Source organism: Theropithecus gelada, chromosome 16 (assembly GCF_003255815.1).
Source record: "Theropithecus gelada isolate Dixy chromosome 16, Tgel_1.0, whole genome shotgun sequence".
In the NCBI taxonomy this organism is placed as follows: domain Eukaryota; kingdom Metazoa; phylum Chordata; class Mammalia; order Primates; family Cercopithecidae; genus Theropithecus; species Theropithecus gelada.
Genome location: NC_037684.1, coordinates 2,622,837 through 2,644,499, shown reverse-complemented (window position 1 = coordinate 2,644,499; position 21,663 = coordinate 2,622,837). Strand labels below are relative to the sequence as shown.

The 21,663-nt window shown below is 48.8% G+C and overlaps 1 protein-coding gene across 1 annotated transcript; it reads right to left on the bottom strand.

Moving 5' to 3' along the window:
- Positions 1–7,086: 7,086 nt before the first annotated feature.
- PIPOX (pipecolic acid and sarcosine oxidase) lies at positions 7,087–21,405 on the bottom strand. Its single transcript, XM_025361888.1, has 8 exons — positions 21,183–21,405; positions 19,494–19,642; positions 10,746–10,959; positions 10,285–10,467; positions 9,203–9,349; positions 8,674–8,832; positions 8,006–8,081; positions 7,087–7,716 (listed from the first exon to the last, which is right to left on the bottom strand). The coding sequence occupies exons 1-8, from the start codon at positions 21,294–21,296 to the stop codon at positions 7,586–7,588; spliced, it is 1,173 nt and encodes a 390-aa protein (XP_025217673.1). The 5' UTR covers positions 21,297–21,405; the 3' UTR covers positions 7,087–7,585.
- Between the last annotated feature and the right edge of the window lie 258 nt (positions 21,406–21,663).

The window sequence follows — 21,663 nt, the reverse complement described above, 5'->3', positions numbered from 1 at the left end:
TTTTTTGAGACGGAGTCTCGCTCTGTCGCCCAGGCTGGAGTGCAGTGGCCGGATCTCAGCTCACTGCAAGCTCCGCCTCCCGGGTCCACGCCATTCTCCGGCCTCAGCCTCCCGAGTAGCTGGGACTACAGGCGCCCGCCATCTTGCCCGGCTATTTTTTTGTATTTTTTAGTAGAGACGGGGTTTCACCGGGTTAGCCAGGATGGTCTCGATCTCCTGACCTCGTGATCCACCTGTCTCGGCCTCCCAAAGTGCTGGGATTACAGGCATGAGCCACCGCGCCCGGCCGACTTTTTTTTTTTTTTAATAGAGACAAGATCTTGCTCTTTTGTCCTGGCTGGAGGGCAATGGCATGATCATAGCTCACTGCAGCCTCAAACGCCTGGTCTCAAGTGATCCTCCCACCTTGGCCACCCAAAGCACTGGGATTACAGATGTGTGACATCACACCCAGCCAGAAAATGACTCTTCAAAAAACATAATCACAATACTCTTATCACACCTAAAAAAGATCAATAATTCCTTAATACAAAATATCCAATGTTTAAACTTCCCTGATTTTATTATATATTATATATATTTTAAATTTTACATTTTATAATATATATTATATATTTATGTAAAATATATAATATATATTTTAAAATTGGTCTGTTTAGGATCCAAATAAAATTGAAGAGCTTTTTAAAAAATATGGTGCCTAGGGCCTTCTCCCGCGGCGATTCTGATTTAATTGGTCTTGGGTGGGTCCCAAGCATCATCTTTTTAAAGCTCCCCAGGTGGTTATAATGTGCAGCCAGGGTTGAAAAATGCTCTGCCTTTCCCCCTACCAGCTTCCCGCCAACTCCTCCATGTTCATGCTGTTAAATACTTCTCCCTGTTTCTGATCAGCTGATCAGGCAGCTCCCAGAGCTGCTCAGATCAGGTGAGGGCTGCCCATCTTCTCCAGGTTCCTCTTTCAAGGTGGGTGCTAACTCTCTGTGAACACAGCATTCCCTTTCCCTCCAGATTCTCATACCATGTGCACCTGTTCCTATTTCTTTCTCCCCTAATAGACCTGGTGCTTGTTTCTGCCTTGCAAGTATAGCAGATTTTTTTTTTTTCTTTTTGCCTGAAAATAGCAAAATTCCTGCCTTAGGAAAAACTGAGAACTTCCTTGGGGGCTGTACTCACTTGGCTGCTCCAACGCCTCAGTGCCGTGCTGGAGCTGAGCATAGGGCCTGCTGGTGGTCTTGGCAGCAGATGTAAGGGAACCCAGGGATTCGAGTGGGACTCGAACCTGGCACATTTCGGGGAATCTAAGAAACTTTTCTCTCCTGAAGATGTTGGCCCCAGGAGCATTTTGGAGAGTGATGCCCGCATCCCCAGCTCTGTGCCTTTGCTCGCAGCTGTGAGCCTGCCTTCCCACGGCTGCTGTTTCCGTTCTCCAGCCCTCAACCCCTTCACTCCACTTGCCTTTTGAACTTGTTCCTCTCTCCCATGCCACCCCCACTCCATGCATCACTGAATGTTGGTGAAACAAATCTAGTCTAAAATAATGAGCAAACAACTACCCCGATGCTTGGGGGCAGGCTGGGCAGGGGCTGGGGGAAAGGGTAGGAGCTGAATCATTTATAAAGCTTAATAAAGATGCAGATGAGCAGTGCTAACTAGGAACCCCAGAGCTGGGCTTATTCATTATTCAAAGTTATGTAAATATCATGGGTCCTGCCTGTTAGAATCCCACCCCTTGTCTCTGCGGCTCCTCCAGGGCTGACAGATCCAGACCACCTTGGTCCTCCCCCATTCTCCCTCATCCAGGTGCCTGCATTATCCCTGCCTTAGGCCCAGATATTTATTTCAGACCCTACCCCCAGGGTAATAAAAATCTTAGACCCCCCTTTCTAGCCAGCAGTAGTCCAGAAGTTTTGAGGGGAGGCCCTGGGCTTCAGATGAGCCTCTACAGGCCCAAATAGTGGAGCTTCTCATTTTTTAAAAAAGATTTCCAAGGAAAGAATGTAAGTGCGCTTATCTACATGTTTTAGTATCTCACAAATCTACCTAATGGGATGGATTTCCTGAAGTGTAACTTTAATCCCTCTTGCTGCACTAAAAGCCCACCACTTAAAAAACCAAATTCTCTTTCCATCACTCTCCTGAGAAGAAAATGCAGGCATGGAGTTACTTTGCAGCCAACTGTCTCCAGACTGACTCAGCCATGTTGCCGCCTCTGGCCTTTCTAGATAGTTGACTCTCCTTCCTGGGTACACTCACATTCCTTAAGCTCTAAAACCCATTCTGGGATGCCAAACTCTGCTAGGGTCTAAACTGGTACTGAGGATAGTATATACCTCCTCCTCTCCCTACCACGATCCCTGACTGGTACTTCACGATCGCCTGGGTCTTAGAACTCAAATTACTTTGCCCTGACTCTCCTCCCTCTTTGCCAGTCTTTCCCGATTTCCCCACCATCTCCTCATCTTTTGGCGAGGCTGATATGAAAAATTGGGTCAGAGTCACGAAGGCATCGATTGCCTCTGCTCTCCCTTCTTTCCTGGCCTGGCTTTCTTTCCTCCCGCCCCCAATCTATTTTCAGCCTGCCTCTGCTTTCCTCAGTCTGCTTGCCAACCAGGCCAGCCTGTTTCTCTTCGTTGCCCTTATCTCTCCCCTGCAGGCTGTGCAGACCCCAGCTGCCCTTCCAGAGGTCTCTCTTCTTGCCTGCCCGATTGATTTTGATTTTCTTCCATCTTGAAGATCTGTACGGCGCGTCTGAAAGGGGATGTCTGGCCACGCTCAGGCAGAAGGGAAGCAGAGAAAGAATACTGGTTGGTCTGCTTTGGAAAATCCTTTGATATAACTGAAACCCTCAAGTTGTCCTGGGACTCCTTCTACAATGACTTTTGCTTTCCTCTAGGCCCAGAGACTGTTCCCAACATCTCCTCTACTATCCCACCCCACCCCACCTAAGAATGGCTGGTTTCCTCCTACTTGGGCACTCTGGGCCCATTTCCTTTGGTCTTAGGGGTGCGTGGCATCCCTGGGGGTCCTGGCCTGCCTCGTGGTCTGCACATTGCCAGTCTCTACTTTCCCAGCTTCTTGTCTCTCTCCCTTCTTCGCTGGCCCCATCCATCCCCCGACGCCCATCCTCCCTCACTCACCCCCCTGCCTCCTCCCACTCTTTCCTGGGCTCATCTGGAGAGGCCTCCACCAGCTGAGGCAGGACTTGGGAGCAGCCCCCACTCGTCCTTTCTCAGCCTCCGGGAGACACTGGTCCCTCCTTTAGCTGCCACCAACAAGCTGAATAAGGCTGGATATTTTGGAAGGGGAGCTGCAGCTGGCTGGGGGAGGGGGTGGCACTGAGAAGCCAGAGGGAACCGCGGGCAGCTGTGGGGTGAGAGGGGGCATTCTGAGCATCTTAGCTTCCCAACTTTCTTGGCTTGGGAGCTGGTGGAATCTTATTCTGGTCCTTCTCTGTGTCTCACTTGTCTGTCCCCGCCAGTGATAACACAATATCTTGCTTTACAACTCATCACATTCTTTCACTTGTGTCCAAAGGCCTGCATGGCTCACTCCTTCTCCTTCAAGTCTGCTCGAAGGCCCTCCTCTGTGAGTCCTCCTCTGACCACCCACCTGAAAGGTCAGACCCTCCCCCAGCTTTCCCTGTCACCTCCTCATCACCTGCCTCTGTTTTGTCCCCAAAGCATTTATCACCTTCTAATTTATAATTACTCACGTGAATTGCCTATGTGTCTCCTTCTCACTGGACTGTAAGCTTCGTAAGAATGAGATTTTTTTTTTAGGCCAGGTGCAGTGAGTGGCTCACACCTATAATCTCAACACTTTGGGAGGCCAAGGCGAGTGGATCACTTGAGGCCAGGAGTTTAAGACCAGCCTGGCCAACATAGTGAAACCCCGTCTCTACTAAAAAAAAAAAAAAAAAAAGCAGAAAAATTAGCCAGGCGTGGTGGCACATGCCTGTAATCCCAGCTACTCAGAAGGCTGAGACAGGAGAATCACTTGAACCCAGGAGTTGGAGGTTGCAGCGAGCTGAGGTTGCACCACTGCACTCCAGTCTGGGCAACAGAGTGAGACTATGTCTCAAAAAAAATTTTTTTTTAAATGAGATTTTTAAAAAAATTATGGTGGAAAACACGTAACGAAATTGACCATCTTAACCACTTTTAAGTGTACAGCTAAGTGGCATTAAGTACATTCACATTGTTGTGCAACCAATCTACAGAACTCCTTTCATCTTGCAAAACTGAAAATCTGTACCCATTAAACAAATCCCCATTTCCTCCTCCTCCCAGATCCTGGCAACCGCTATTTACTTTCTGTCTCAATGACTCTGACTACTCCAGATACCTCATATGTATGAAGTGAAATAATACTACTTGTCTTTTTGCGACTGGCTTATTTCACTTAGCATAATGTCCTCAAGTTTAATCCATGTGGTAGCATGTATCTGAATTCCCTTTATTTATTTATTTATTTATTTTAGACAGGATCTTGCTCTGCCGCTTGGCTCACTGCAACCTCCACCTCCCAGGTTCAATTGATTCTCATGCCTCAGCCTCCCAAGTAGCTGGAATTACAGGCTTGTGCCACCACACCTGGCTAATTTTTTTTTCCTCGCTCTGTTGCCAGGCTGGAGTGCAGTGGCACAATCTTGGTTCACTGCAACCTCTGCCTCCTGGGTTCAAGCAATTATCCTGCCTCAGCCTCCCGAGTAGCTGGGACTACAGGTGTGTGCCACCACACCTGGCTAATTTTTGTACTTTTAGTAGAGACAGGGTTTCACCATGTTGGCCAGGATGGTCTCGATCTCTTGACCTCCTGCTCCACCTGCCTCAGCCTCCCAAAGTGCTGGGATTACAGGCGTGAGCCACTGCACCCTGCCTAATTTTTGTATTTTTAGTAGAGACAGGGTTTCGCCATGATGGCCAAGCTGGTCTCCAACTCCTGGACTCAAGTGATCTACCTGCCCTCGGCCTCCCAAAGTTCTGGGATTACAGGTGTGAGCCACTGTGCCCAGCCAGAATTCCCCTTATTTCTAAGGCTGAATAACATTACATTGTATGTACATACCACATATTGTTTATCCATTCATCCATCCATGGACGCCTCAGTTGTTTCTACCTCTTGGCCATCGTGAATAATGCCGCTCTGAACAGGGGTGTATAAATAACTCTTTGAGATCCTGTTTTCCGTTCTTTTGGGCATATACCAGAAGTGTAATTGCTGGATCATATGGTAATTCTATTTTTAATTTTTTGAGGAACAACCATGCTGTTTTAGAACAGGGATTTTTATCTGTTTTATTCACTGATACATCTATGGTGCCTACATAGTGCCTGGCACATAATAGAGGCTCACTCAATATTTGTGTTTTGAACAAATGCATGAATGAATGATCTTATTTGATCCTCACACACCCCTGTGGAGCTGGTCAGCATTATTATGCCCATTTACAGATATAATACTCCCATTTTACAGAGGCTGAGGTTCAGGGAACCATCTGAGATCACACAAAAAGCAGATTTGGCGTGGGGTTGACAGGTTTGGCTGGCATTTTTTTTTTTTTTAAGACTGAGTCTCGCTGTGTCACCTAGGCTAGAGTGCAGTGGCGCTGTCTCGGCTCACTGCATCCTCTGCCTCCTGGGGTCAAGTTATTCTCCTGCCTCAGCCTCCTGAGTAGCTGGAACTACAGGCGCTCGCCACCATGCCCAACTAATTTTTGTGTTTTTAGTAGAGATGGGGTTTTGTCACATTGGCCAGGCTGGTCTCAAACTGCTGACCTCAGGTGATCCACCCCCCTCAGCCTCCCAAAGTGTTGGGATGACAGGCGTGAGCCACAGCGCCCGGCCTTGGTTACTTTTTATAACACACTGGAGAATTAGTGCTAATACACATGCCTAGGACCTTAAGGACTCAGGCAGCTGAAGAGCCATTTCCTCTGTGTTGTATTTCCTTTGGAGCTATTTGTACTGTCATTCTCACTGCCTGCTCCTCCCCACTCTGTGATTCCCCCTAACACATCCTGCCCGCCCGGTCCCAGTTTTTCTCTCTAGAGCATTTTAACTCCTGTTCTGGGGCGGAACTGGCCCAATCTGGAGATCCTCCAGGTGGATTTCATCTGAGTGCATCCAAACTTGCTCGAGTCCCTGTTTCCACCCCTCACCCCTCCACCCACCCTGGGATGGTTATAAGCCTGTTCCCTTCCAAAGCAATTAGTGCAAGGAGGCCAGCCGACTCGGTGCTAATGCTGTTTCATTAAGTGGGAGCAATCCTAATGATAATAAAATGGCACATTTAACATTCAAACATTGAACAGGGTTTCTAAGCGAGTGTGTCTCTCTCTTTCTTTCTGGTATAACAGCTCCATCTTCATAAGGACCTGACAATACACCTTAATGAGAGACTGGGGAGCTGAGCATCTTCACACAACCAGAAAGGGGGTGAGGAGGAGACAAAGAATCCAGAGAAAGGGGGTGCAGCGCATTGAGGGGATAAAGACTCCAAGGGTTCCTGGGTTAATGGATTCTGTGGTGCTGATTTAGACAATTAGAGCCTGGAAGAAATGAGGTCACACAGAAAAGAAAGCCCACTACAGACTTAATGCAAGGCAGTTATTTATTTGTTCAACAAATATTTATTGTTCACCGAAGATGAACCAGATTTTATGGGCATTTGTGACGGAGGCTGGCCTTAGCTTTAGGAAAAGGAACTCCAAGAGCACTAGTGATCTCTCAGATCATCTTGTTCACCCTCCTCGGGGGAGATTTAGTCAAAAATCCATCCCAAGCTCTTCAAATATCCCAACGAAGAGATTGATTGATTGATTTACTTATTTATTTATTTTTATTTTTATTTTTTTGATACAGCGTATCACTCTTGTTGCCCAGGCTGGAGTGCAATGGCACAATCTCGGCTCACTGCAATCTCCGCCTCCCGGGTTCAAGTGATTCTCCTGCCTCAGTCTCCCAAGTCACCTCTGGTAGAGGTGAACCTACCCACAGAAATGAGCTCATTTGTTTAAACGAGCTGGGATTACAGGCATGCGCCACCACACCCGGCTAATTTTGTATTTTTAGTAGAGGCAGGGTTTCACCATGTTGGCCAAGCTGGTCTTGAACTCCTGGCCTCAGGTGATCCGCCTGTCTCGGCCCCCCAAAGTGCTGGGATTACAGGGGTGAGCCACCACACCTCGCTCCCAGCAAAGAGAATTTTTAACAACTGCTTTGGTCGCCAGAGTCAGTTCTTGTGCCCTCTTCCTGATATATCCATCTCAAAGGTCTTTGCTACTCTGTGATGGTAGAATATCTGATCAGCCTTCTGGGAGCAAGAAAGTAGTTGTGAATGGGGAGGTGACCAAGGAAAGAAGGTGGACTCAATTGCCTGGTGTTTACGGGGGATTCAAGCGAGGCAGAAGGAAAGGGGGGCTGGCCAAGGAAAGAAGGTAGACTCAATCATCTTGTGTTTATGCGGGATTCAAGTGAGGCAGAAGAAAAAGGATGACATCTCAGGGATACTCCCTTCATCTGAGACATCTTCTCCATCTGTGAAATCGACTCCTGTGCACAGGAGGGAGGCTTCTGGCCAGAGGTCAAAGGTGGGCTTTGCCCAGGCTTGGGAAACGGCTGATTCGAAAAGGTGCCAAGTCATAAGATGGTGTTAATTTCATGCTTAATTCATACAGGATCTTCCCCACCACAGGGGCCAGCTTGAACCCATGCCCTAGGAAGGGATGAGCAGACTCTCAGGCAACTTCACAGACAGAGAGGCTGAGCTCTCTGGACATCCCCTACTTACCCAGACAGGGCTGACTATCCTCCTGGTCACATCCCAAAGCCAGAAGTGGCCTCCCACCATGAATACCCCTTTTCTAACTGCCCAGCCTCCTTATACCTACAATGTCCAGGCTTCAGCACCTATCTGGGCAGCTAAGAGTGTGGAAAATACCATTTCTCCTGGCGCTGAGTTAGGTCAGCTTTAAGGCACCCCATTCCCCCCAGCTCAGGCTCACCAGAGAATCCAGCACCAATGACAATGTTGTCATACTTTGGGTGGCGATCGAGAATGAAGTGCTCATCAGGGGTATTCTAGAAAGAAACAATCACACCTTGTGTTCTTTGAGGCTCGAGGGAAGAGGAAGAACTGCAGGCTCTAACTGGAAGGGGCTGGGCTGGATTTCTTTCCAGAAAGGATGGAATGAGGCACAGGGATGCTTTCCGCATGCCCGTGCCCTTCTGGGCGTGCCAGTCTTTCTCATTTGTCCATCTGCCTTTCTTCTCGCACAGAGCTATGAACACAGTAGGTGTTCAGTTAATCTTTGTAAACTAACTTTAGCCAAGATGCCTCAGGCCCTGGTGACATCTGTCTCTTCTCTTTGTCCCTAAGGCCTGCTCAACTGGAGGAGCTTGCCAAAAAATCTTTTAGAGCTCTTCTGGGAATCAGAGTGAAGGACCGACTGCCAGGCATAGCCTAGTTTCCTAATGAAGAAGAATAGGAATAATTTCCAACAGGCCCTTCTCTGGTAGAGGTGAACCTACCCACAGAAATGAGCTCGTTTGTTTAAAGTCAAACACTATGGCAGGGGTCAAACAATCGGGCCTGGCCAGTGCAAGGTCTGTCTCCTTCTTCCCTTCTGTAGAATGGTTGAGGGGGCCCAGCAAGGCTGCCCAGACCCCTTACCGTGTACATGCAGCTCTCCATGACAGCAGGCTCGGGCTTCAGGTCAGGAAAGTGATCTCTGACAAAGCTGCTCACGATCTGGACGTCTCGGATGTCTGCGCGTGCTGTGGGGCAGTCCCGCTCCTCAGGGTCTGCATGGTTGCCGTGGTGATAGCTGACCTGGCTCCCAATCAGAGCGGCAGGAGTGGTGAGGGCTGGCCTTCTGCGCACAGCCACAGCCGAAGGGCAGGCGTGTACACAGGAGGGCCCCATCCGTCATTCCATCCTTCCCCACTCCTGGCAAGTGCTGCGGGCTGTCACCTGAGGCTGCTTAGCTCTTGGTCCCTGCAACCACCCTATGTTTGCAAAGGAAGGGCTCCTTTTGCTGGACCTCAGGGCAGCTGAGGGTCTTTCCTTGCAAATCGCCAAGAGTGAAGCAGGCTCCTTCTGCTGCCCCTGAGACCCAAGGGCATCTATGGAGGGTAAGTTAGAGCTGCTTCCCCCAATCTGCACTGGCATCTACCTGCCTTTTCTCGATCTTTCTGCTCACCTTCATCAGCCCTGGGTACTCTCCTGCAGGCAGTCCGTAGAGGTGGTGGGGATACAAGCCCAGCCACAGGAAGCATGGAAAGGCCTGGGACACACCATAGCTCCCAGGAACCCTCTCTCGCCAGTAACACACGTTGATCCGCAGGGTCTTGAGGCAGGGAGAGGAAGTGGGAGATAAAGAAAAGCCATGGAACTGTACAGCAATGAGAGCAGTTTCTCTGGGCCCCTGTGGCCCTTTAACGCAAGCCTGGACACCCAATTGAACTCATCCATGTTTGTCTCTCCCACTTCTCATGTTGTTTACCTGTTACATGTGTTACAATGCACAAAGATCTCTGAGCCTCTGTCTCTTCTCCCATTCTTAGTTTTCTCCCATAACTACACTCAGCCCCCTGCCCTATTTCTCTCTCTCTCTGGGAATTAATAAGACCTCAGGTTTATTGAGTGCTTACTACAAGCCAGGTTATGTCCTAAGGACTTTATTTTTATTTTATTTTATTTTATTTTATTGAGACAGGGTCTTGCTCTGTCACCCAGACTGGAGTGCAGTGGTAGAATCACGACTCGCTGCAGCCTTAACCTCCTAGGCTCAGGCCATCCTCCTGCCTCAGTCTCCCAAGTAGCTGGGACTACAAGCGCATGCCACTACACCTGGCTAAGTTTTTTTGTTTTTGTAGAGACAGGTTCTCACCATATTGCCCAGGCTGGTCTTGAACTCCTGGGCTAAGAAATTCTCCTGCTTCGGTCTCCCAGAGTGTTGGGACTACAGGTGTCAGCCACCACATCCGGCCTCTTAAAGGCTTTATATACAACATATATTAGGTTGGTGCAAAAGTAATTGTGGTTTTTGCCATGACTTTGAATGGTAAAACTACAATTACTTTTTGCACCAGCCTAATAATTTAATTCTCCGATAGTCCTATGAGGTAGCTATCATCCCCCAACATTACAGGTGATAAAATTGAGGCTCAGTGAGGTGAACGAATTTGCCCAAGGTTGTCCAGATCCAGGATGCAAATTTGACTCCATCAGGTTCCAAGGCTTCTCTTGAGCACCAACTCTCAGGCTTCCAGCTACTCTTACCTGGAGAGGCAGCTCAATGCCCAGGGGACGGAGGAGCTCGTTGGTCCAAGGACCTGCCGTGATGACCAAGCTCTTAGCTTGGTAGCTCCTGGTGGTGGTTTTCACCTTGACCAGTAGCCCTGGGTTTATCTCCACCACCTTCTCTCCGTCATGCACTATGCCTCCTAGCTGTCGAACTGCATCCTGAAAGGGCAGGAGCAGGAAAAGGTGAATTAGTTCTGTATGTGGTTCACCCTGGTGGACAGAAAGCCTTTCGCCTAGGGCAGAAAAGAGTGCAGAATCTAGACCTGTCCTGTATTGACAAGGCCAGCTGCATATATATCACTGCCCTGCCCAAAAAGTCAAGACTAAGCCAGCAGGCCAAAGACCTCATCCAGAGGGGGGTCTTGGGCTGGCTGGTTGGGACCCAGGACGCCCAGAGCAGGGAGCACCTACATTGCCCCAGTGCTGTACGACATCACCTGCAGGGCTCTGAGGGCCTTGTATGCATAGAGAACTCCTCCGGAATTGTCCAAGAGCCCCACTTCTCCCCTGGTCAACCGAATATTTGGGAAACGTTGCTTCAGTTCCTCAGATGAAAGACACTGGTGCTCCACCCTCTGCCTAGACAGAGTGGCCTGGATTGTCTTTAATTCTTGATTCTCCTTCATTCCCAGCAGCAGTAATCCAGTCTGCCTGTTAAAAAATAAGTCACCTAGGTGAAGGTATGTTTCAAAATCCTGGCCTGATGTGGTGACTTGCGCCTGTAATCCCCGCACCTCAGGAGCTGAGGTAGGAGGATCACTTGAGGCCACTAATTAGTTCACTAGCAGCCTGGGCAATATCACGAGACTCTGCGTCTGCAAAAAGTAAAAAATTTTTTTAAAAGTAGCCAAGCGTGGTGTCACATGCCTGTGATCCCAGCTATTTGGGAGGCTGAGGTGAGAGGATCACTTTAGCCAGGGAGGTCAGGGCTGCAGTGAGCCACGATCGCACCGTTGCACTCCAGCCTGGATGAGAGAGCAAGCCTCTGTCTCAAAACAAAGCAAAACAAAGCAAAGCCCTGGACCATTTGCTCTCCTTCAGGAGGGATCTCAGGTCCAGGTGTAGGCACTGAGAGGAGTCATGGCCTCATGTTCAGAGAAGAGGTGAAGTCATCTAGATTCAGTCAGTAGAATCCCAGTATTCTCATGCTGATTTCCAGCCCATTCCCAAGTCGGCCCTTGGCTCTCACTGGTTTTCTTGTCCTCTATGCCCCTTCTCAGGAACCATCCTGCCCTTGGATCCTAAGTTCTCCTTCATGTCCCATGGCTTGGAAGTGGTGGAAGTTCATTCAGTTTGATGATATTTCTTCCCCTTCCTCCTGTCCCCTGACCCCATTCACTATTTTGATCTCTCTGTTCTGTTATTCTCCCCTGCCCTCCCCGCTTTCCTCTTTCTCTTTCTTGTCATATATGTTTGTCCCTTCCTGAGTGTCTGTCTCTGTCTCTCAGTTCCTTAGAGACTGCCTGTTTTGTGGAAAGGGTCCTAAACTGAGAGACCTGGCTCTGTCTCTAGTCCTGGCTTCACCTTGGCCATGACCTTGATCAGGTCACCCACCTCTCTGGGCCCAGATTCCTCCTCTGTAACGTGCCTGTTGAACTACTGATGGTTCCTCACCAGGGTGGTACCCCCCGCTTACCCACCCACCCCCAGGGACAACTGAAAATGGCATGACCCATTTTTGTAGTTGGCACAATGCCTGGGGCTGCCTCTCACATTTAGTGGGCAGGGGCCAGGGATGCTACACCTGCAATGCTCGAGAAGATTCCACCCCAAATTCCAATGGCGTTCTCATGCAGAAACACTGGTAGATGGTCTGCTAGGGCTCCAGCAATACATTCGGTGACTGTGATTTTGTTTCTCCCTGTACCTCCCTCTATGCTTTTACTCCCTAAGGGAGTGAAAGCTGTTTCTCTTTCATGCTTCCTGCCTCTCTGTCACAAGAGACCAGAGCTCCCTTTTGGGGGAAACAGATAGAAACAATGGAAGAGTCGCTCTGGCCTTTGGGACCGTTTGTGTGGTCCTTCTCCATTGCAGCCACTGCACTGCCCAGCAGCGGCCTGGTACATCCCCCAGGTAGCACGCATAAAGCTCGTAATAGCCTATAATGGAGTCTCATGGATATTACATGCTTCCAAATCCCACATTATCTGGTTGGGGGGATTAAAGAGAAGATTGGGAGGGGTAGGGACACTGTGGGCCCTGGGGCGGGTGTCAGTACACAGAGCCGCGCAGCATGCCCAATCCATTTGCCATGGCCCCCGCCTACCCAGCATCCACCACCAGCGAGATAGCAACGAGAGCTCTGCCTCTTCAAAGCTCAACAGAGGAAAGATGCAGTGGAAATCCCTGCTCTTAGCAGACTGTCTTTTTTCTGTGGCCCCCAAAAGGACTTCAGATTGGTTCAGAGGTAATGAACACTTACCTAGTAAACTTTTTTTTTTCCCCCCCAAGACTGAGTCTAGCTCCGTCACCCAGGCTGGAGTGCAGTGGTGCGATCTCAGCTCACAGCAACCTCCGCCCTGGGTTTAAGCAATTCTCCTGCCTCACCCTCCGGAGTAGCTGGGATTACAGGCGCACACCACCACGCCCGGCTCATTTTTGGATTTTTTTAGTAGAGACAGGGTTTCACCTTGCTGGCCAGGGTGGTCTCGAATTCCTGATCTCATGATCTGCCTGTCTCAGCCTCACAAAGTGCTGAGATTGCAGGCAGGGGCCACTGCACCTGACAAAACTTTTTTTTTTTTTTTTAAATGGAGATGGGGTCTCTATCACCCAGGCTGGAGTGCAGTGGCACGTTCACAGCTCACTGCAGCCACGAGTGAGCTCCTCTTGCCTCAGCCCTCCAAGTAACCAGGACTACAGGCACATGCCACCACACTTGGCTAATTCTGCATGTGTGCAGAAATAGGGGTCTCGCTGTGTTGCAGAGGCCTATCTCAAACTCCTGGCCTCAAGCAATCCTCCTGCCTTGGCCTCCCAAATATCTGGGACTACAGGCGTGAGCCACCACACTTGGCTAATTTTTTGTGTTTTGTAGACACAAGAGTCACATGGTATGTTGCCCAGGCCTGTATCAAACTGCTGGCCTCAAGTGATCCTCCTGTCTTGATCTCCCAAAGTGCTAGGATTATAAGCATGAGCCACTGTGCCTGGCCCTAGTAAACTTCTTAGTCAATAAATAAGTATGAAGTCACTCAGGTGTATTTCCTTGAGCCCTTTTTACCCAATGGGGTGCTGGCTGGGAGGGATTCTGGGAGAGACCTGGCTTAAACCACACCTAAGCAGATGTAATGTGAAATCCCTGACCTGAAAATTCCAGAGCAGCATATTCTAACCTCTGCCTGCAATATAGCAGCTTTGGCCTCTCCTGTACTCTGAGATTTCCTTTCCCTTTTTCCATTGTTTCTTCCTCCTTTCCTTCTTCCTTCCTTCCTTCTTTCCTTGAAATGACTCCTCTTACAGGGATGTACTGTATGGGAAAAATGAACTCATGCCAAGACAACGGGCAAATCTGTCGAAATATGAAATGCTGAGTGATGTTCTAATTCCCAAGCCGTCCTGTGGTGGATGAAGCGGGAGCTCCCCATCCCTGGGGGTAATCAGTGAGCTGATTCTGCTGGTGAATGTAATTGTGCCGATTGTAATCATTTTGCTCCAGCTCTCTGGCCCTGTGGCATTTATTTCTTAGCCCAGATATTGATCTAACAGTGGGAAATTTTCCATCTGAATGTGTGATGCCGGACCCTCCCCTAGTCCGAAGATGTGTTTGGGAAATTCTCATTTTCCGTGGATCACAGCTAAGCTATTTGGCCTGAGGGAAACCGTGCGCTGCTGGAGAAATGCCTTGTATTGGAGAGAGATTTTTGACCATTATGAGCAAATCGGAAATAAATGTAAAACACTGCCTGGAAATGCAAGGGCCTGTCATTATGGGAGATAGGTGAGAGGCTCCTATGGGAAACGCTTAGAGAATTGGAAACCAGTCAATCAAAACCAAGATTGGAGAATGGGCCTTTTCCCCCCAGCATGAAGATAGATGGCTTCCACGGGCAGATTGAAAATCATTTAAGTGCTTATTTTCTTAATGGCTTTTTCTAGATCCCAACAAATAGACTGCTCATTCTGCATCAATTTCTCACCCCTATGTTCGTGACTTCCCCGTCTTCTTTTTTCTGCTTAGACCCGGGCTGCAAGTTTGGAAAGGAGAAGGGTGAGAAGAGACGAGGGCATCCGCAGGATAAAAAATGACTGGGAAATGAATGGTCAGGACTAACTACAAAGAAGGACTGAAAGCCATCACATGAGTTGCCAGGGAACCCTAGAAAAGAGTGCAGCTCCCAGCTCCCAGAATGCCCATCAGCTGAGTAAAGAGTATTTGGTATGAACTATTCCTTCCTCCTGACCCTAGCTTGATCCAGCACTAGGAAGAGGTAATTGAAGACTCCTCCCAAGGGCCTTGTTGACTCCTCTATGGCCCGACTAATGCGTCAGATACGATGTAGGGAGTTGGTGATCAGGGATTTCCACCAGTTACTGTAGCAGGACAGGGTGCAAGATGGAGTGGGGAGGAATTAGGTGGGGAGACAGCTCTCCCTGCACCTGCCATCTTCCATCCCAAGCTCCAGCTCTCCCCTCTCTGGGTTAAAAATGCCAAGCAAGTCAGCTCTGAGTCACCTTGGGGAAAGGATTCGAACGGGGACTTGGTAATGGCTGCTGTCTTTGTTGGTTTTGGAGGAGCTCTCAGCTTTTCATCTTCCGCTCAGTGGGCCGAGGTGGAATTGGTTAACAAAGACTGCTCCAGGGAGGGGATGTGGCTGACAAGCCAGACACTTCGCAGACACTAGAAGCAGCAGCTGCAGAGGGGGCCACCAGGTTCTGCCAGCAGCTGTACTGCCTACGGCTGTGATCTTGTCTGATATTGTCAGCTAAGCAGGGGCAGCCCGGGTCAGGAGCTAGATAGTAGGACTCAAAGGGAGAAGGCGGGGCAAAAAAGAGATGGGCCAGGGAGCTGGATTTTGCTGTTGGAATCAGCATCCTGGCTATACACATCACAAAAGATTCAGACCTTGTGATCTGACACATGTGTCATTGTCTGTTCCCAGAATATATGCAAATATCCCAAATCTACCCATGTTTAGTATGCCGCTGTCACAGGAAGCAGCTGAACAGAATGAAAAGCACTGGACAACCACCTGAACTGCCAACTCCTAAAGGTTTTGTTTTTTTGTTTTTTTTTTTTAATCATCATCAAATAGCATTAAGTATGCTCATATCTATCAGTAGTAGTATGGTATTGTGCTGGTTCTTCTAGAAGAACCTGGGGAGAAGTAAGAACCACACAGATGATGAATCATTTAGAAAATAAGAATCAGTAAAAGCTAAAGGAATTAGAATGGCTTTTAGCCCAAAGGTAGCAGAGCTGTATTCAGATACCATTCTGAGAATAGGAAGTATCTGCTCTGTCCCTGCTAAGTAAAGAACCAAATAAATTAGTGTGCCTGAGTACATTAGGCTCGCCATAAGAAAGGACTTATAATAATAGAATAATAACAACAATAGTAAGAATACTTTAGCACTCTAGAGGTTTTTAAAGCATACTCACATAACTTTTCATTTTTCATAACTGAGGCAATGAGACATCGGAATGGTCTTTTAAGAAGGGCTGTGATATTTCCCTGTCTTTAAATGCATAGTAGCAGTCTTTTGACCTGGGATGATTTAGGCGTGAACTTCTTGGGAGACAGAAATGGACAAGTTAACCAGTTTGAGGTATCTTCCAGACCCATGGCCAGCAAGCCACCACTCAGGGACCAAATTTGGCCTTCTGCCTGTTTTTGTCTGGTCCATGATCCAAGACGGTTTTAAAATTTTTAAATTGTTGATGTTTTTTAATCCAAAGAAGAATAATGTTGAGTGATACATGAAAATTACATGAAGTTCAAATTTCAGCATCTATAAATAAAGTTTTATTAGAATACATCCAGGCTCATTTATTTACATCTTGCTTTCATGCTACAATGGCAGAGTTGAATAATTGTAACAGAGACCACATGGCCTGCAAAGGCTAAGATACTTACTAGGTGGCTATTTACAGATAAAGCTGGCCAACCTCTATTCTAGACTTAAGAGTATAGTAATTTTGTGATTTGCACTAATGGGATAAGACCCTGACTACCTGGCAGCAACCCTCTCATAAGATTGTGGGCAGAGGCTGGGCGCGGTGGCTCAAGCCTGTAATCCCAGCACTTTGGGAGGCCGAGACGGGCGGATCACGAGGTCAGGAGATCGAGACCATCCTGGCTAACACAGTGAAACCCCGTCTCTACTAAAAAATACAAAAAACTAGCCGGGCGAGGTGGCGGGTGCCTGTAGTCCCAGCTACTCCGGAGGCTGAGGCGGGAGAATGGCGTAAACCTGGGAGGCGGAGCTTGCAGTGAGCCGAGATCCGGCCACTGCACTCCAGCCTGGGCGACAGAGCCAGACTCCGTCTCAAAAAAAAAAAAAAAAAGATTGTGGGCAGAATGGAATGAGTTATAGGTGTCAGGTCCTTAGAGCAACTCTTAGTTTTTCTCTTTTCTTTTCTTTTTTTTTGGAGACAAAGTCTCCCAGGCTGGAGTGCAGGCTGGAGTGCAGTGCAGTGGCATGATCTCGGCTCTCTGCAACCTCTGCCTCCTGGGTTCAAGCAATTCTTCTGCCTCATCAGCCTCCCTAATAGCTGGGATTACAGGTGTCCGCCACCATGCCCAGCTAATTTTTGTATTTTCAGTAGAGGCAGGGTTTCACCATGTTGGCCAGGCTGGTTTTTAACTCCTGACTTCAGGTAATCCACCTGCCTCAGCCTCCCAAAGTGCTGGAATTACAGGCGCGAGCCACTGCACCCAGCCTAGTTTCTTATTGTAAACACTACATATATGGTGAGGAGGAGGAGGAAGATAGTTTTCCAGGTGCTGTTCTAAGCCCATTACCTACTTATCCTCACACCAGCACCATGACATAGGTATTAGTATCCCTACTCCACAGATGAAAAAACTGAGTCTCTGGCTGGGCGCGGTGGCTCACGCCTGTAATCCCAGCACTTTGGGAGGCCGAGGTGGGCAGATCACGAGGTCAGGAGATCTAGATCATCCTGGCTAACGCGGTGAAACCCCGTCTCTACTAAATATACAAAAAATTAGCTGGGCATGGTGGTACGCGCCTGTAGTCCCAGCTACTCGGGAGGCTGAGGCACAAGAATGGTGTGAACCCGGGAGGTGGAGCTTGCAGTGAGCAGAGATGGCACCACTGCACTCCAGCCTGGGCGACAGAGCGAGACTCTGTCTCAAAAAAAAAAAAAAAAAAAAAAAAAACAACTGAGTCTCAACAGAGGTTCAACAGCTTGTTCCAAACCACACAGCTGAGTGTGTCAGAGCTGAGATTGAGAGCCAGGTCCGGTTCCAAAGCTCTTCCAAATTCCTGTCCTCCTGGCAAAGAGGAGGATTGTGCGCTTCTGAGAGTCTCCTACCCAAGGATCCCTCTCCCTCTTTCCTGCTGCCACTCCCCTTGCTATCTGTGGTTGTTGCACCCATCTGTCTCCTCCTGCCTTTCCTCCCCCTGTCGCTCAATGGAACAGGATGCAGCTGACCCAGAATGGATGGAATGGACTGCCCCTTATTGAAAGGTGCTAGACGTTGGGCCAAGTATTTCACAAAAGTCTCATTTAATTCTCTCAGAGCCCTATGAGAAAAAGTGAGGCACAGAGAAGTCAAGAAACTTTTCCAAGATCACATATCTGGTGAGAAATAGAGCACAAAGTCAAACCTAAGCCTGTCTCCCTCCAGAATCATCTCCCTCAGAAAGATTGCAGACACGCTAACAAGTCTTAGTTGTCTCATTGTGTGCTGGGAAGAAGTGCGCCCTCCAAGGCCCAGGGCGAGTCTCTTAGCAAAAGATACTCAGCAGTATTCACAGACAACTGGCAGAGAAGGGTCCCTCTGCCAGGCCACCCCCCAGCAAGACATGCTCCTTTATTTGGGTGCTGGGTGCATTAGCTGCCTCTGAATAAATCTGTAATTAGCTGCCCTGGCTGATTTGCATAATGGATTTCACTTTGTTCTTAAGTTAATGGTATTTTTGCAACAGAACACTAACCTCTTGGTTCCTGGCCATTAAAATAACCACCACCCTATAGGGTAGAGCCAGGGTTTGTAGGAAGTTCAGTTAAGAGTCACAGAGGAGGTGGGAGGGAGGCGGGATGGTTAAAGTTCCCATTGCATCACAGATTGTTGGCTTTCTTTCCCATGAGTATTTGAAAGGTCAAGGGTTGGAGAGAGCCATGAAGGTAGCAGAGAAAGAGGTGCAGGCTCACTCCCTGGCAAGCAATCCAGCCTGGGGAACGTCCCCATTTTGTTCCTACAGGAAAAGGTACTCAGAGAGAACAAAATGGGTTTATAGGGTTGCTACAAGGGGTGAGGACCCCTCAGGAAAAGTTAGGATATTGGTTGGACTATAAAGAATCCCGGGCCGGGAGCGGTGGCTCACGCCTGTAATCCCAGCACTTTGGGAGGCCGAGGCAGGCGAATAATGAGGTCAAGAGATCGAGACCAGCCTGGCCAACATGGTGAAACCCCGTCTCTACTAGAAATACAAAAATTAGCTGGGCGTGGTGGCATGCACCTGTAGTCCCAGCTACCTGGGAGGCTGAAGCAGAAGAATCGCTTGAACCCGGGAGGTGGAGGTTGCAGTGAGCCGAGATGGTGCCACTGCACTCTAGCCTGACAACAAAGCGAGACTCCATCAATAATTTAAAAAAAAAGAATCCTGAAAGCAGCCTCCTCCTCTATCTCAACCCCTGCCCTAAAAGAGTTGCAGAGGCCTCCACAGAGTTGAAAATACACTCTCCAGCAGACTCCTGCCCCACTCAGGGCATCTGCCACACGGTGCCTTGCCAGCAGGCTTTCCATTACCGCTTCTACTAGCCTTGGACACATGGTCTGAACCCAGCCCTGCAACGCAGAGCCTGACCAGAGTCAGTTGGACCTGTGGGGTGACCACCACGACAGCAGAACTCTTCCATGCATCTGGTACTTCCTGAGGCCTTGCGTCCCTCCCGTTGCATTCCAAATGTTCCATAGCACTGCCACTTCACACACTAAAAGCACCTGCAGGTGCAGAGCCCCATGATTCAAGGAATTCCTCCCACAGCCCACCTGTGCAATTGAGTTCCAGCCTCGTGCTCCAACTGGGCCCATATCTGATAACACTCATGCATCATCTGGGTGTAAAAGTCTTCCAGGTATGCCTTTCGGATTATCCGGCTTTGTCCATGGGAGCTTCCTCGGGAGTGTGGTAGAAAGAACTGGAAGTGGAAAACAAGAGAGATGATGGAAGCCATTACCCCTCACACTGCATCCCCCGTTAGGAGCCATCTCTGCGTGTGCTGTCAACCAGGATCCATTTATCCTTCAAATATTTCCACACAATCTGGGGAAGGATTATACACAGGAAGATAATTTGAGCCAGGAATGCAAGACCAGCTTAGGCAATATAGCAAGACCCAGTCTCCTCAAAAATTTAAAAACTATCAGGTGTGGTGGCACTTGTAGTCCCAGCTACTTGGGAGGCTGAGGTAGGAGGACTGCTTAAGCCCAGCAGTTTGAGGCTGCAGTGAACTGTGATAGTACTACTGCACTCCAGCCTGGGCAATAGAGTGAGATCCTGTCTCAAAAAAAAAAAAAAAAAATCCATACAATCTTTCCAAATTCTCTCTTCATGACCAAGTTACTGACTTGGCAATCAAGATAGAAGTTCTTCAATAGCACTAACTTGGGCTTCCTTTTGCTAACACTGTTCACATCCAGAAAGAAGTTCCTTTGTTAGCTAGTCTCCAACCATCCTGCTGCAATCTCACCTCGCTTAGATTCATAACGAAGAAAAATTAGAAAAAACCTTCCAGTTCAACTAGTCTAGCCCCTTCATTTTATGAACAAGGAAACTGATGCTGACTTTATTTCTCTGTGGCTACAGATCACTCAGGGTAAGAGAACCACCTCAGGATTCAGCAACAATGAGTTTCCTGAGAGGATGAACCAGGAATCCCTTGGGCTTTGAGAAAACTGATAGAGAAATGAAGAAGGTTTCTAAATACTCTGGCTCATTACCAAGAAGAGCAAACCATAGCCAGCCTGGGTAACTGCAGGCAGAATGGAAAGGGAGAGCCCACTGCAGTGGAAAGCTTTGATGATAGCTGGGTGGCCCTGTCCTCAAAGGACCCCACAGACACACAGGGCCCACCAGCAGTGGTCACTGCAGACTGCACTGCATAGCAGGAAAAAATAAGACCTCAGTCTCACTTATCATGTGTCAAACAAGGAGGCTGCTATTATCTGGAGGTGGCAAAACAAAACAAAACAAAACAAAACCGAAAAAACAGAAGCTTCTGCTGGGTTCTGGGGTGAGAGGCCAGGAATATGCAGGACATAATCCTACCTCTTAGGTGGATAAATCAACCTTTGCCTCTAGGCAAAATTATCTTTACTTTAGGTTACCCAGAGAAGAACCAATTATTTTTCTTGGGGGGGTGATCAACCATTTGGGCGCAGAAGGGACAGAGCAGTGAGACGGAAGAGAACAGGGCCTGGGACGCTTGGTCAAGGGCAGGAACTGGGAAGCAGTAGAAAGAGGAAATGTGCCTAGAAACCCAATGTGGGTGTGAGGGATGTGAAACTTCTTTGAATTGTCATGAAACACACTAGGCAGCTAAGATACAAATTACACAGAATTTTTGATGATTCAGGCCCTTTGGCCTTGCCCTGTAGCCTGCTGGCTCTGAAAACCCCTCTGCAGGGGAGGAGGCTAGGACAGTCCTTACAGCCGGGGGTGCAGAAGGGACACAGTACCTGCTCCAGCAGGAGGACTCTCTTCCTGTGTTTGGCCAGGTGGTATGCGGTGAAGCAGCCCTGGATCCCAGCCCCAATCACAATGGCGTCCCAGAGATCTTTCTGAGCTGCCATGATGCCCACTCAGCCCCACAGCCACAGAGCCTCAAAGGCAAAGGCAAACAAAGACGGGCTCCCGGCTGAAGGACGAGGAGGAAGGCAAAGTCCAGCCTGGCCAGTGTTCAGGCAAAGTCCAGCCTGGCCAGTGTTCCCACAATGCCCTGGGGCCGTGTCCTCCCCCTTCCTTCCCTGCCAAGCCTGGCCCAGGGCTCAGCCTCCCTTCCCCTGCGGAGCAGAGCTGGGTAGTCTGATTTGTGAGGTTTAGCCCAGCTCAGCTGCCAGCCTCACCCTTGCATCCCTGTGGCTTTCTATTCTTGGCTCAATTATTGTCATGCAAATGGGCTCCTTCCTTTGCCACCTTCCTGTCTCATTATGATCTTTG

Bases quoted from the DNA above. Each gene is read 5' to 3' on its own strand.
- PIPOX (XM_025361888.1), bottom strand. From the start codon at position 21,296: ATGGCAGCTCAGAAAGATCTCTGGGACGCCATTGTGATTGGGGCTGGG. The intron at 8,833-9,202 runs GTGAGCAGAAAG...ATTGGGAGCCAG, and splicing joins AGTACCCAGGGCTGATGAAG to GTCAGCTATCACCACGGCAA. The intron at 7,717-8,005 runs GTGAGCCTGAGC...ATCCCTTCCTAG, and splicing joins CATTGGTGCTGGATTCTCTG to GGCATGGGTTCAAGCTGGCC.